Source organism: Pyricularia grisea (assembly GCF_004355905.1).
Source record: "Pyricularia grisea strain NI907 chromosome Unknown Pyricularia_grisea_NI907_Scaffold_1, whole genome shotgun sequence".
Lineage (NCBI taxonomy): Eukaryota > Fungi > Ascomycota > Sordariomycetes > Magnaporthales > Pyriculariaceae > Pyricularia > Pyricularia grisea.
The window spans coordinates 6921868-6933508 of record NW_022156716.1 but is presented as its reverse complement, the minus strand read 5'-3'; the positions used below and the strand labels follow the sequence as shown (position 1 = coordinate 6933508).

Genomic DNA, 11641 nt, shown 5'->3' with positions numbered 1-11641 from the left:
CCTTTTTTTTTCTTTTTTTTACATCCCCCTTTTCTCAAACACAAATACCGCCACAGTCACTGCCACCATTCTCCGGGTCGCAATCGTCCCTATTGTCGTCGACGCACATCTTGCCGTCGGCGCACTGGATGCCGGCAAACCCACCGCAAAAGACGGGCTCCACGCAAATCCCCGGCATGTCGCACGCCATACCACAACCACCGACGTACGGATCGTCGATGCACACCTGCCCGCCCGCGCAGCTCTTGGGCGTCGGCCGGAAACCGCCGCAGTCGTCGTAGCTACGGGTGCGGGTCGGAGTCGGGGTCGGCGACTGGGGCTGCTGTTGCGTGCTGCTGCGCGTCGGCCGCGGCGTCCTGGTGTTGATTATTGACGGTTTCGGCCCGTCGTCGTCGTCGTCGTCGTCGTCGCAGCTTGCGGTGGGTTTGGAGATGGACGGCCGCGTCGGGTTGGATGGTCGCGGGCGCCGCATCGTCGTTGCCACCACGCACCGGCCGAGGCAGTTGTCGCCCCGCGTGGCCGGGCAGGCCGGGTCCGAGGCTGAGCATGTGCTGCCCCTCGGGCAGCGCGCCATCTTGAAGCCGCAGGGGCGGTCTGGGGCGGTCCCGATGTTGGTTGGTTGTGGGAGTTTGGCGAGTGCGGGGACGACGAGGAGGAGTGCTGTCAGGAGGAGCTTCATCTTGTCTTTGGGGTTGGGTTTTACTGGCTGGTGGCTTTGTTCTTTTTTCTTGAGTTTTTCTTTGAGTTGGCAACCAAGAGTATATAGGAACAAGGACTATGATGGTTGTAGAGGGACAAACTAGGACGTGTATACCTGGTCTGAAAGGTCCTGGGGTTTGGTTTTTGAACACCTCGTCACGTCGCGCCTCTCTGGAACCCCTCAAAGGGATGACCAGTATACGCGCCTTTTACATATCGCAGAGAGGCGCGTTACGTTCCACCATCATTCCAGCTGACGCCGATGTCGCACAACGCTGTTGCTACTTTTTCCTCCCAAAAAAAAAAGGAGTTACAAAAAGCTCGTGCGGCAGAGGCGCCAAGACACCGACTATACAAGGCCCACTCGTAAACAGGAGCGGGCCGGTTGGTTCGTTTAGCCGTATATTGCTGTGGCGTCCATGGAGTGGAATGTTCAACTTTAGGCGGTCTAGGCCCCCGGTCTTTAGGCGTCATTCCTTAACGGTGCAGATCTCGGGAAATCCGAGCTTTCGACCCATTAAAAACCCACGGTTCGCGTTTTTTTGGTTCTTTCAGTTGTGCCCTTTTGGCTCCTAGAAAATGTGACTTTTCGTGTTGTTGATCCAAGGGAGCTGAGACGGATAGGTCGGGGCTGAGCTGCGCTGCGCATACGACGCGATCCAAGGAACAGAGGGTCTCGGCCCGGCACACAATAAACAATCCATCTTTACACTCGAGTGTCCTGGCATCTCCGGACTGACGGGAGCCCGCCAGACAGGGAGATATTGTCAAGTGACCATTGTAGACGCAGCCATTTTTGAGTGTCCCCGGAGCATCACCCGAGTTGTTTGCTCAGCTTTCCTCAGCTCTCGAAATCATAGTGCCACGGTACCACAACCGCGACTCTTCTATTCGCGGATGTGGCGAATGATATACTGGCCGATATTGTACCTTACCAAGATTACCAGGCCAGCATTGTTTTACTGGCTATGTATTCCACCTCGACACGGAAACCGAAAATGACGATACCGTTCACTTTCACCCATGGTCTCCACATCGCGGACCAAAATGATAGTTTGAGCTTCTTCAAACACCTTGGTCAAGTGAAGTGATTCGTAGCAACTATCGCACCTGGTCGTTTATATGAGCTAGAGACTAGATCTAGACAAATGTTTTGACAAGGCCATTGCCCTAAAGAATACGCTCTTCTTGGTTCTAACGCCGCGACCTTCCAAAGTGGCCGATGAGCTAGCTTTGTGACTCCAGTCTTGTGCTTGAACAAATTTGCCCTGGCTGAACTTGCCAGCCGACTGCGTCATTGAAAAGTCCTTGAAGTCCCATGGTGGTTGTTTTTAAGATGTCATATTCTTGTGTTGGGGAAACGCTTGTTCGACCTACGGTTCTAGTCTAGTTTTATATGTTGGGACGGAATCGTTGAACTTGTTTATTTGTAAGTTAAGTGGCCCGTGAGATGCTAGCTGGTTTGCCAGAACAGTCATAAAATTCCCGTCAGACTGGCTGCAGTCCCAAAAATTGACATGACAGCACGTGGAGGCTTTCTCACAGTATACGGTCGATCAGGCATAGGATTAAACCATGTTTGCATCTGGCTGATACAAGAAACCGCGGCTGCAAGTGAACGTTTGTTTTCTCATGATTCCGGAGTAAGCAGAGTCAAAAAAGAATCGTGTATCTGTCGAGACTTTTACCCACTAACCTGGAGATCTCCTGAAGTATCACATGGCCGCTCGCAAAGCTGGTAGAGCCATAGAACCTTATACCATAAGTTTATGCTAACATGAAAGAAAGACCGCCACCTCAGCCGTCAACGGCTCTCCTCAAATTTAATGCAGGCTACCATACTCGCTGGCTTCCTGCATCTATGTTCCATGGGAAAGGTGGAATCGAGGCGGGCGATGCGCTCAATCCCAACTTGAGCATTGCTTGCCTGGATCCCCCTGTTGTCATTTGTTGATGCTCGATTTTTGCAGTCAAAATTCTACAATATACGCCAGCTCAAGGTTTGAGCCCATGTTCAGAGTCTAAGCACATTTCTCAGTGCACATTACATTGGCAACCCAGGTTGAGTCTCCAGGCTGCGAGACAGCTTTCCAGGACCGAGTCTCAGCCGCGGCAGATCCCGGCGAAGATGATGCCATGTTCGAAGGGGGATCTTAGTAGCCCACCGCCAGGAGATTTACCGACAGATATTCGACAAGGGCTTTTAGAAGGAATTACCACGGAGCAGCTGGACAGGTGACCAAAGCGAAAGATGCCACTGTCAATATATTTAAAGATGCAAGTACAGCGGCGTCTGACAAGGTAATCGAAGTAAAAGATGCTACTCTCAATGGGCTTGACAGCGCAAAGAACGGAGCAAAGGACGAAATGGCCAATACTGGTGCCGCAATAGCTAACAAGGGGACTGAAATCAAGGCAGGGGAAGGGTAAAATATATATAGGGTACACTTATCAAGCAGCCACTTCTATTACCTAGCAGCCATTTGTACCCCAAACAGTGAGTGTCCGCACATGGTATTCAATAGCCGTGAAAATCGATTAATAGAGACAGGCGAGGTGGATGCTTCAAGTTACGTGATATTCCCAACCAACAACTTGGCCCTAGCCCGGCCGGCCCGTTTGGTAGGTATAAAAAGTGCACACAAATCGTAAAAACCGTGTTTTCGCTAAATAATACCACGTAGGGGCACCGAACATTTTAATAACGTCGTCAACCATAGTGCGGCGGCCGTTATTGGGTTTGTGGTTGTAAATAGCTTCAATTTGAAAAGAGGGGGGGGGGTTCACAACGTATAATCCTCAGATAATTATAGGGCGGGACGAATTTGGAGGGGAATTAGGTATTGAAACGTCCAGATCTATAAATTTACTGAGCGGGTCACAAAGTGGCTGCTAGGTAATAGAAGTGGCTGCTTGATAGTGTACCCTATATATATTGCAGTTTGGAGATTATTCACTATTTTTCGCGTGTCTTTGTTAAGGTGTTCTGGTACAGAAGCGTGGTGTGTTTTTTTTCGCTGCTATTTGTTTACCTACCTAAGATAGGTAGGTAGTTGGGTACCTACTGTAGGTAATAGGCAGCCAATTTCGGCATGTTCAGAATGTTTCCACTGTAATCGTCGTAAGCGGTTGGGAAAGAAGCGAGGATCGACCCATTGCTTACCTTAAGCCTGTACCTCGTTTCTCGTTAAGGAATTGGGTCTTGAACCCCATGCTGACTCCTCCCACTCGGTACAGCCCGTCTGTCGTACGACCCAGACCCTAGCCAGATTTTCGTACCTGATTTCACCCTGCTATCCTGCGCCAAGGCCTTTCGTCCATTGGCGCAGGGCCCCTGTAATTCAGCACCTAAAGTCTAAAGTCTTCCCATCCCTGCCGCACGCAAGTTGGACTCTTACTTCTGAGGAGCATGGCTGTGCAGAACACCAACCCTTCTGCGCCGCATTAGCGTTGTAGTAATCTCCAAAGTCGTGCCCCTCTGCTGCCGTGATAGAATCGCAGTAAACATCCAGGTAGGTGATTGAAAATAGACATACATGAATCATGTTCTGAATATTCAAATGTTCGTACATTGTGCTGGGTGGCATATAAGAAGAATGTCAATTTCGCGTTGGTGAACAATTGTTTCTTTTCATAAGCTCAACATCAAGAGCAATTAACTAAACAGCAAACATTTCCAATAGCACAAATCATTCCCATTGAACTTTTACCACTTCCTCTTGAACAATAAAAAACCCCTTCAACATGCATTTCTCTGTCAGCCTCGCCTGTCTTGCCCTTTTGCACCAAGCCATTGGAGTTCCTGTTCCCGTATTGTCCACAAATGCGGGCGTTGGGACTGTGGCTCCTGCAGTCGCAGACGGGACGTCGGGGGCTACGATTTCTAATGTGAGTGAAGAGTTCTATCCTCCAGGAGACAAAAGCAAAAACAATAGATGAGTGATGGGTATTAAGTCCATCATGAAATGCATTAGTGCTAATACAAAAACTTCATTCTCAGGCCGCCATGCAGCCCAAGAACCAGCTCAAGTCTACCCAGGGCTTGTCCACAGCCTCGAACCCCAATGCTTTAGGGACAACCGGGAACACTAATTCTATAGCGACAGCTCCGAAGCTGAATGGTTTGACGGCAGACCTTGATACCAATGGTTTGGCAACAGCGCCGAAATCCAAAGCTTTGGGGACAGCTGGGAAGTCTAATGCTTTGGGGACAGCTGGGAAGTCTAATGCTTTGGGGACAGCTGGGAAGTCTAATGCTTTAGCGACAGCTACAAAGCCTAATGCTTTGGCCACGGGCTCGAAGTCTAATGGCATGCCGACGGCGCAGAATTCTAATGGCATGCCGACAGCGCAGAATCCTAATGGGATGGGCATGAACCCCGGGTCAACTTCGGGAATGGGCGACGTGTACGGTGATGATGGGTACGACTACGACGACCTCGACGCAGGATATGATGATCCGGCCATGTCGAACCCATCAAAGGTGCTGCCGGCTGGTGGTAATCCAGGGACCAAAAATTCCGAATATGGCAACCTTCAACTTAACGGACAAACAGGAACGAAGTCATCAGTTGGATTGGCAGATCCGTCGAAATCCTCAAAGCTTGCTCAAGGGCAGGGGACGGGGTCCTCGGGGACCCTAATGTAAATCATCTATGGTTAAAAGAAACTTGACCTCTTGTATCAGTTAAATACGGCAAGATAGACGTGGTTTTGGGAGACCATGTGCAAGGGCAACTTGAATACGCACAAAAGGGTTTGGAAAAGGGTTTGGGTTATAGGCACTGATGACGTCTTTTTTTTTTTTTTTTTTTTTTTTTTTTTTTTTTTGTTGGGGTGACGAGCGATGGAGTTATGGGGTAAAGAATTGTAGTGACAATCTGGAATTTTTGTTTTATTTTGAACATTGTTACTTTCGCCGAGTCTTGACAGATTGATATGAGAAATAGTGTAAACAAACGCGATTATTAGGAGGTTACATGTTACGGTGCCAAATAAGTTCGATTCATGTCCAGCGACGCAGTGCCGCGAGCCCTATGATGGGTTGGGTAACGCATTTGAGGAGGGGGGCGCGCTGTCGTCCCAATCTCACCTCGGACCGCACCGCCGAGGATCGCAGCACATAAGCACGTGACGTTACGTCAACGCATTAGAGTTAGCGCCATACTTTCGCTGCTGCAGCAAGCACTTCGTACAGGCACATCCCAAATCACTGTGTTTTGCGGGAGATCCCCGCCGAAAACCCCGTCGGCGCACATGGTAAGGCCACCCCATTTTCTTCGTAGCCTTTTACGCTTGCATCTTGCATCGAGTTTAACTTTACCATTGATCGTGGCACAACTCACGGGGAAGAGTGGCTGGTTTCCCTGTGTTTCTGCAGCCACGCATTCTGCCATATTTCTTTCTGCGAAATTTTAAGACAGTCTCAGCCTTGATATTTTATTCTTCGGACCTAGACACCTACTCATCATTTTTCTTACTGGACGATGGAACCGAGTTGTCGACAAGATGCTTCCCATGTTAAGGCGGCTTTTCCGCACCAGTGCGAACGACGATGACGCTAAAAAGAACAATGGGATATTACCAGACGCGCAACGCGACAAACGCGCCATTCATGAGTCAATATTCAAGAGTGGTCAGCTTCCGCCCCGGGTGCCTCCTCCGATCCAGGAGAAGCGTCGCATTGACGGGTATGGGCAAGTCAGCGAAGAAATTCTCACCAACGTGTTTATCCCCATCCTGGCTGCCCCAGGGGTCGGCGTACGGTCGTTTGTGAATAAGGTAGGTAGCCTCAGAATCACAGGCAGCATTGTTAGTCTTTGTACGTTGAGATGGGCCATTTGCTTACTCCTTGAAATAGTCTCGATACGGCCATATGGATCATGGCTTGCTACAGGCTGAATTTGCTATTGGCCCCCCACAATATCTTTGCGACGGGAATGTTTATTCTGTCGGTTTGGCCAAGCTGCCACTGCCTCATTTGCTCAAGAGCGGTTTCGCAGTCGAATCAAAGCGAATGGCCTTGGTTCTTGCGTTTGCAGTCGATGACGCATCCTCTGTCGAGGAGGCCAAAGACCTGTACAGGCGGCTTACTCAATCTTTCAAGTTGAAGTCTCCTGGGAAATCGCCTCTTCCTTTCCCCGCAATGCTTCTCGGGATGAAGGCGGATCTTCGACCGTCGTACTCACTTGGAGGGTCTTCGAGTGACCAAAATTCCTTGTACCAGCAACCGACAAATACGGACCCCGAGACTCAAGAAGCCGAAGATATATTCCTAGATATGGACGAAGGACCACGAGATGCAGCAAAAAAGTTTGCAAAGCAAAATGGGCTTGTTTACGACGAATGCTCGGCCAAGACTGGGTACGGAATGTTGACGGCGATTGCTGCGCTGGTGGAGAAAATGGAGGCGGCCGCTCAGGCGGATCCGAACCCCGAGGAGACATTGGAAGCCATGCGTAATGTATGGATCCCAACAGTTTCGAAGATCATGGAGCATCGAGAGGCCACAGATCTTGCCCTTCCAGGTCGCGCCGTGGTGTCTTCGAGGACCACATAGGACGCTGGCAGTTGGCATAGCTGGGTCCACTGAACATAGCCTTGGGGTGCTGCCTTGGCCAGGTATTTAATTTCTTGGGAAGTTTGCATGGGCTTGCGGTTTCTTAACGTATGACAGGATACCACAGAACTGGCGGGACTCTCGCAAGCATTTGTTAATTATCATTCATATACGTCTCAGCATAAGGTACGATAATAATCATGACTGGAAGTGTGGATTCATGGGAGGCGGATAGGTTGGGCTCGGCACTTGGATACCTAGGTTAATGAAACAACATAGCCTTCACACTAAGATTGTCACGAAAATCTCCGGAAACATGGCAAGCATGTTCATCGCAGCTCTGTTTATGAAAATTTCAAACAAAGAAAATCAGGTGTCTGTGGGATATGATAGGGCCTCAACAAGTTATGCATTGTCTTGTGACTCTAATTGACCAAAGTTGCATGTGTGGATCTCCTTTTAGTTTGTGCTATACTTATGCGCCTCCCAAAAGCCGGCATATAACTGGCTGTTGTCTGGTTGGGTTGGGCAATGGTTGGGCACATGTCACTTCAAACACATGGTCGGGGAGCTTGAGCCAAGCCAAATTCCCATGAGCAAAGACCCTGACGCGGCTATTCAAATTGAAAGCGGGCTGGTAAGATGATGTTTTGGCGTTTGCGTGGCTTCCCTCCCGCGAGATTGACGCGATTTGAGTTACTGCTTTTGCTTCGCTGGTCCATTTTGCGTGTTCCTGCAGCGGGTAGAAGCCGAGAAGCAATCGCAGCGAATGGCTCCTGGCCAAGGGTGCAGTCAAATGGTTGTGGAGCGCACGGTTGCCCATAGTAGCAACGCTAGACCCAAAAGGGACTAGCGCCCCCACTTTCTGAGGAGAGACATGCGCAAACCAGTGCTAGATTGTCAACAACAGAAATCGAGGAAGCGGCGACCGCATTCACAGTCAGTTTGTCTTGTCGACATCTCCCGTGGCCAGCAAGCGACCTGGACGACAAACGCCAGATCCGACAGCCCAATACACCGGGCTCTGGCTTTGAAAGGTAAGAAAAGGTAAGATTTGCAACTCGCGGCCGAGCGAAAGTTGCACGCAATACGACCATCCGCGCAACCAAAGGAGGCTGGGAAATTCGAGGCGAACGAACTCCTTTTTGTCGAGGTGCCAAATCCAACCCCCAATTTCCAAACGGAACGACCAAGTCGCAGGCTGGCGGGACGCCACAAAAGAACCCAAAGAACCCGAGGAACCGTCGCAAGTCACCGCTTATTACGACCATCACGACTGTTACGACAATTGAAACGACTCTTTTCGATTCTTTGTTTCCAACATTTTTTTCTGAGTTTTCGATTACAGTCGACCGCCATCGCATTCGACGTTGGGAACCCGGCGACCAGTTGGCCCCTCATTTTCCAAACAGGTCAAGCCACAACCACAAGTTCCAATCACATGCAACAACCCTCTCGTCGCTGCCAAGCTGATCCGATCACCGACGACTACTTTTAACCATCAAAATGGCGGAACCACCGTCCTCGCCGCCTTCGGCCGATGCCACTGCCGAGGATGCGTTGGCATGGTACAAGTCGCAGTATGAGCAGTTGGAGCTGGAGATGCAAGAGTTCCAGGAGTCGAGCAAGTTACTAGAGAGCGAACTCGAAAACGAGCTGAGTGCTGCCGACAAGCGGGAGCGGGAACACAAGGAGAAGGTTGAGATGCTAGGCTACCAGGTCGAAGAGTGGAAGGTCAGTCTGCTCGGTGGTTGCGGCGCATTTCCATGGCCGTTCGTGACTCTGTTGCACCTGCAAATGGGCGGTGTCGAATTGCATCGTTGAACCTATTGGGCTGACACTATTTACTGCAGACCAAGTACAGAGAAGCAAAATCGGAGGCCAACGCCGCGCAAAACACACTAGAGAAGGAGGTTACATCTTTACGGGATGCGAACAGGTCTCTCCAGCTGAAGCTGCGGGACATCGAAGTAGCCAACGACGACTATGCCCGTCAAGCGCGCAACACTACCTCGTCGTTGGACGATCTCGAATCAAAATACAATGTTGCCATCGAGAGGGGCGTACTGTTGGAGGAGGAAATCAAAATTGGTGAACAGGAAAGAGAGACGCTACGCATTGAGTGTCAACGGCTGAAGGATGAGCTATCCGACCTCAAGATCGAGGTGGATATCCTACAGGGAAAGCTCAAGGACCAAGACATGCGACATCTTTCGGCACTTTCCACAGAAATGTCGGTTCCCGACTCACCCTCATACGATCACTCCCCCAGCTCAACGGCCAGCTCGCCGCTCATCACTACCCCGCCCGACTCCAAATCTGTCGCAACCGCCGATACTCTATCCGAGATCCAAGATCCCCCATCGCCGCCCATGTCTGATGCCTCTGCACCACTTCCTAAACCGAAACAGAACCCCCTCAAGACGCCAGGTCCATCGACGCAGAGGAAGTCGAGATTGCCTTCAGGCGACAACAGTGTTACACCCAAGCCTAGGCAGTCTCTGGCCGCTACCTCCCGCGCCCCTGGCAGCCGCGTCGCCACAACCTCCAGCGTCCGTACACCTGCTCCAAGGCCTACGAGGACATCGGTCGCCCGCGCTGCGTCGCACAGAATCCCGCCCTCGACATCTCTGTCACATATCCGATCGCTTACGGAGAAGATGCAAAAGCTCGAGGCACGCGTGCAGAGCGCTCGTTCCAAATTACCAGCGCCTATTCATACTCCCCCACGTGCCTCACCTCGATCATCCATCGTTGTGCCTTCGACAGTCACGATTCGGTCTAGAAAACGAACAATCGGTGGCAGTTCGACGACATCTTCGGCGGCGGAAGAGGCCACTCCGACAAATCACAGGCAAAGCCTTACTGGAAATAGCAATTTTTCGGCCAGCACAAGCCGAAGTCATGTGCCAAGACTTAGTACGTCTGGCGTGTCGCGATTGTCGTTTGGCCCCCTCCCCAACAGAAACCCGCTCGACTCAGAATCGTCACGACCCAGCTCGCGCGCCTCAGTATCTAGTTATGTGCCGAGACCAGCGAGCAGGACAGACCACTCCAGGGAGAGCATGCCGCCACCGCGGCCAGTTAGCAGGACATCTATGAGTGGGACAAGAACGCCGCTGGGAGTTCGTCCCAGGAGCTCACTGGGCGGAAGCGTGCATTCCAGCTCTATTTGTGGAGGATCCGAATCGGAGGATGCGTTTGATCCAGAACTAAGGACGCCGAGCCGGCGCGGGACGTACAGCAAGTTCGACATTGACGGCAGTGCATCCACAAGCGCGATCCCCATGCCCAGCAGTGCAAGGAGGCAAAGCGGTGGACCTGTTCTTGCAGGGAGAAGGAGTAGCGGTGTCGGGTTGAGAAGTAGTGGTGGCGACGGGAGAAGTTCCGCGCTGGGGGACGTCGATGAGACATACTAGACTAGACATCGGCAGGTTACTGCCGGCGGATGAAATGACTGATATAATACCCAAGATTTCCTTTGTCTCCTTTCGTTCTTTTTCAAAGGTCTGACGATCTTCTTCATTTTATTATTGCTTGATAGCACCTTTCTTCCCTCTTTCAGGGTTCGTTGTTTGATTGCTGGGCGTACAATCTCCTTTCTAGGGTGCATCAGGGTTACTACAGAAATTCGGGGGTTTGCGCAAAGCTGGTCAAGGGCGGTTGATTATTTCTTTTGTCGGCCTAGGAGACACGGTTGCCGTTGCAACTTCTTCATGATATACCTATACTTACTACATATTCTTCTGTCTTTTGATATTGAACTCTGCTGAAGTGCAAAATTTTGATCCGCAATAGAGGTCTGCAACGAACCTTGCCTTGCTATCACGCCTTGTGTCGATTTCTGAGGTTGATTAAATTGTGTCTCACCAACACGCATCCAAATCCGCTGCATTCAAGCCACCGCTAGGCCACAGGGCTGAGTTGGCATCTATCAGTACGGCGTGCAGCCTCGACCTGACCATCGCGCAACGGAGGATTTTTCTTGCCTGAGTCGGTCGGTGAGACCTGACAACTCGAGTGCAGTAAAACACATCTTTATGCTAGATGTGAGACATGGCATTGAAAAAGAAGGGAACTAAGGAGTAGGCAAAGTAACCGCCTCAACAACGACTAGACCTAGTCTAGCAGAAGAACACTTGTGAGGACCCATGTTGAAGAAGAGATAAACAAAAAAATCAAAATCAAAAATCGCCCGGCTGAGTTTGCAAGCCAGCGTCTTCAGAGCGACGATAAAACAGCCGGGGAATTTGTCGGGACGGTATTGGGCAGATACCTACCATGAAAACACAAAATAAATAAATAAATAAGTGCAGGAAATTCGATAGAAGAAATTCTAAACTTTAGCTAGGCGCCTAAGTGTGCACGTTGGGTTCCAAGCCG

The 11641-nt window shown here is 50.6% G+C and overlaps 4 protein-coding genes across 4 annotated transcripts; 3 read left to right on the top strand and 1 right to left on the bottom strand.

Moving 5' to 3' along the window:
- Positions 1–34: 34 nt before the first annotated feature.
- Positions 35–679, bottom strand: PgNI_02114 (uncharacterized protein; the record flags this gene model as incomplete). Its single annotated transcript, XM_031122181.1, has 1 exon — positions 35–679. One exon carries the CDS (start codon positions 677–679, stop codon positions 35–37), a length of 645 nt encoding a protein of 214 aa, XP_030986985.1.
- A 3628-nt stretch (positions 680–4307) lies between these two features.
- On the top strand, positions 4308–5347 carry PgNI_02113 (uncharacterized protein; the record flags this gene model as incomplete). Its single annotated transcript, XM_031122180.1, has 2 exons — positions 4308–4587; positions 4700–5347. Exons 1-2 carry the CDS (start codon positions 4444–4446, stop codon positions 5345–5347), a joined length of 792 nt encoding a protein of 263 aa, XP_030986978.1. The 5' UTR covers positions 4308–4443.
- Positions 5348–5924: 577 nt separating this feature from the next.
- On the top strand, positions 5925–7652 carry PgNI_02112 (uncharacterized protein). The gene is made up of 2 exons (XM_031122179.1): positions 5925–6480; positions 6560–7652. Exons 1-2 carry the CDS (start codon positions 6208–6210, stop codon positions 7256–7258), a joined length of 972 nt encoding a protein of 323 aa, XP_030986979.1. The 5' UTR covers positions 5925–6207; the 3' UTR covers positions 7259–7652.
- Positions 7653–8225: 573 nt separating this feature from the next.
- On the top strand, positions 8226–10994 carry PgNI_02111 (uncharacterized protein). The gene is made up of 2 exons (XM_031122178.1): positions 8226–8992; positions 9112–10994. Exons 1-2 carry the CDS (start codon positions 8765–8767, stop codon positions 10675–10677), a joined length of 1794 nt encoding a protein of 597 aa, XP_030986980.1. The 5' UTR covers positions 8226–8764; the 3' UTR covers positions 10678–10994.
- The last annotated feature ends 647 nt before the right edge of the window (positions 10995–11641 follow it).

Coding starts and splice junctions, on each gene's coding strand:
- PgNI_02112 (XM_031122179.1), top strand. CDS start 6,208: ATGCTTCCCATGTTAAGGCGGCTTTTCCGCACCAGTGCGAACGACGAT. Junction 6,481..6,559: donor TACGGTCGTTTGTGAATAAG/GTAGGTAGCCTC, acceptor TCCTTGAAATAG/TCTCGATACGGCCATATGGA.
- PgNI_02111 (XM_031122178.1), top strand. CDS start 8,765: ATGGCGGAACCACCGTCCTCGCCGCCTTCGGCCGATGCCACTGCCGAG. Junction 8,993..9,111: donor ACCAGGTCGAAGAGTGGAAG/GTCAGTCTGCTC, acceptor TATTTACTGCAG/ACCAAGTACAGAGAAGCAAA.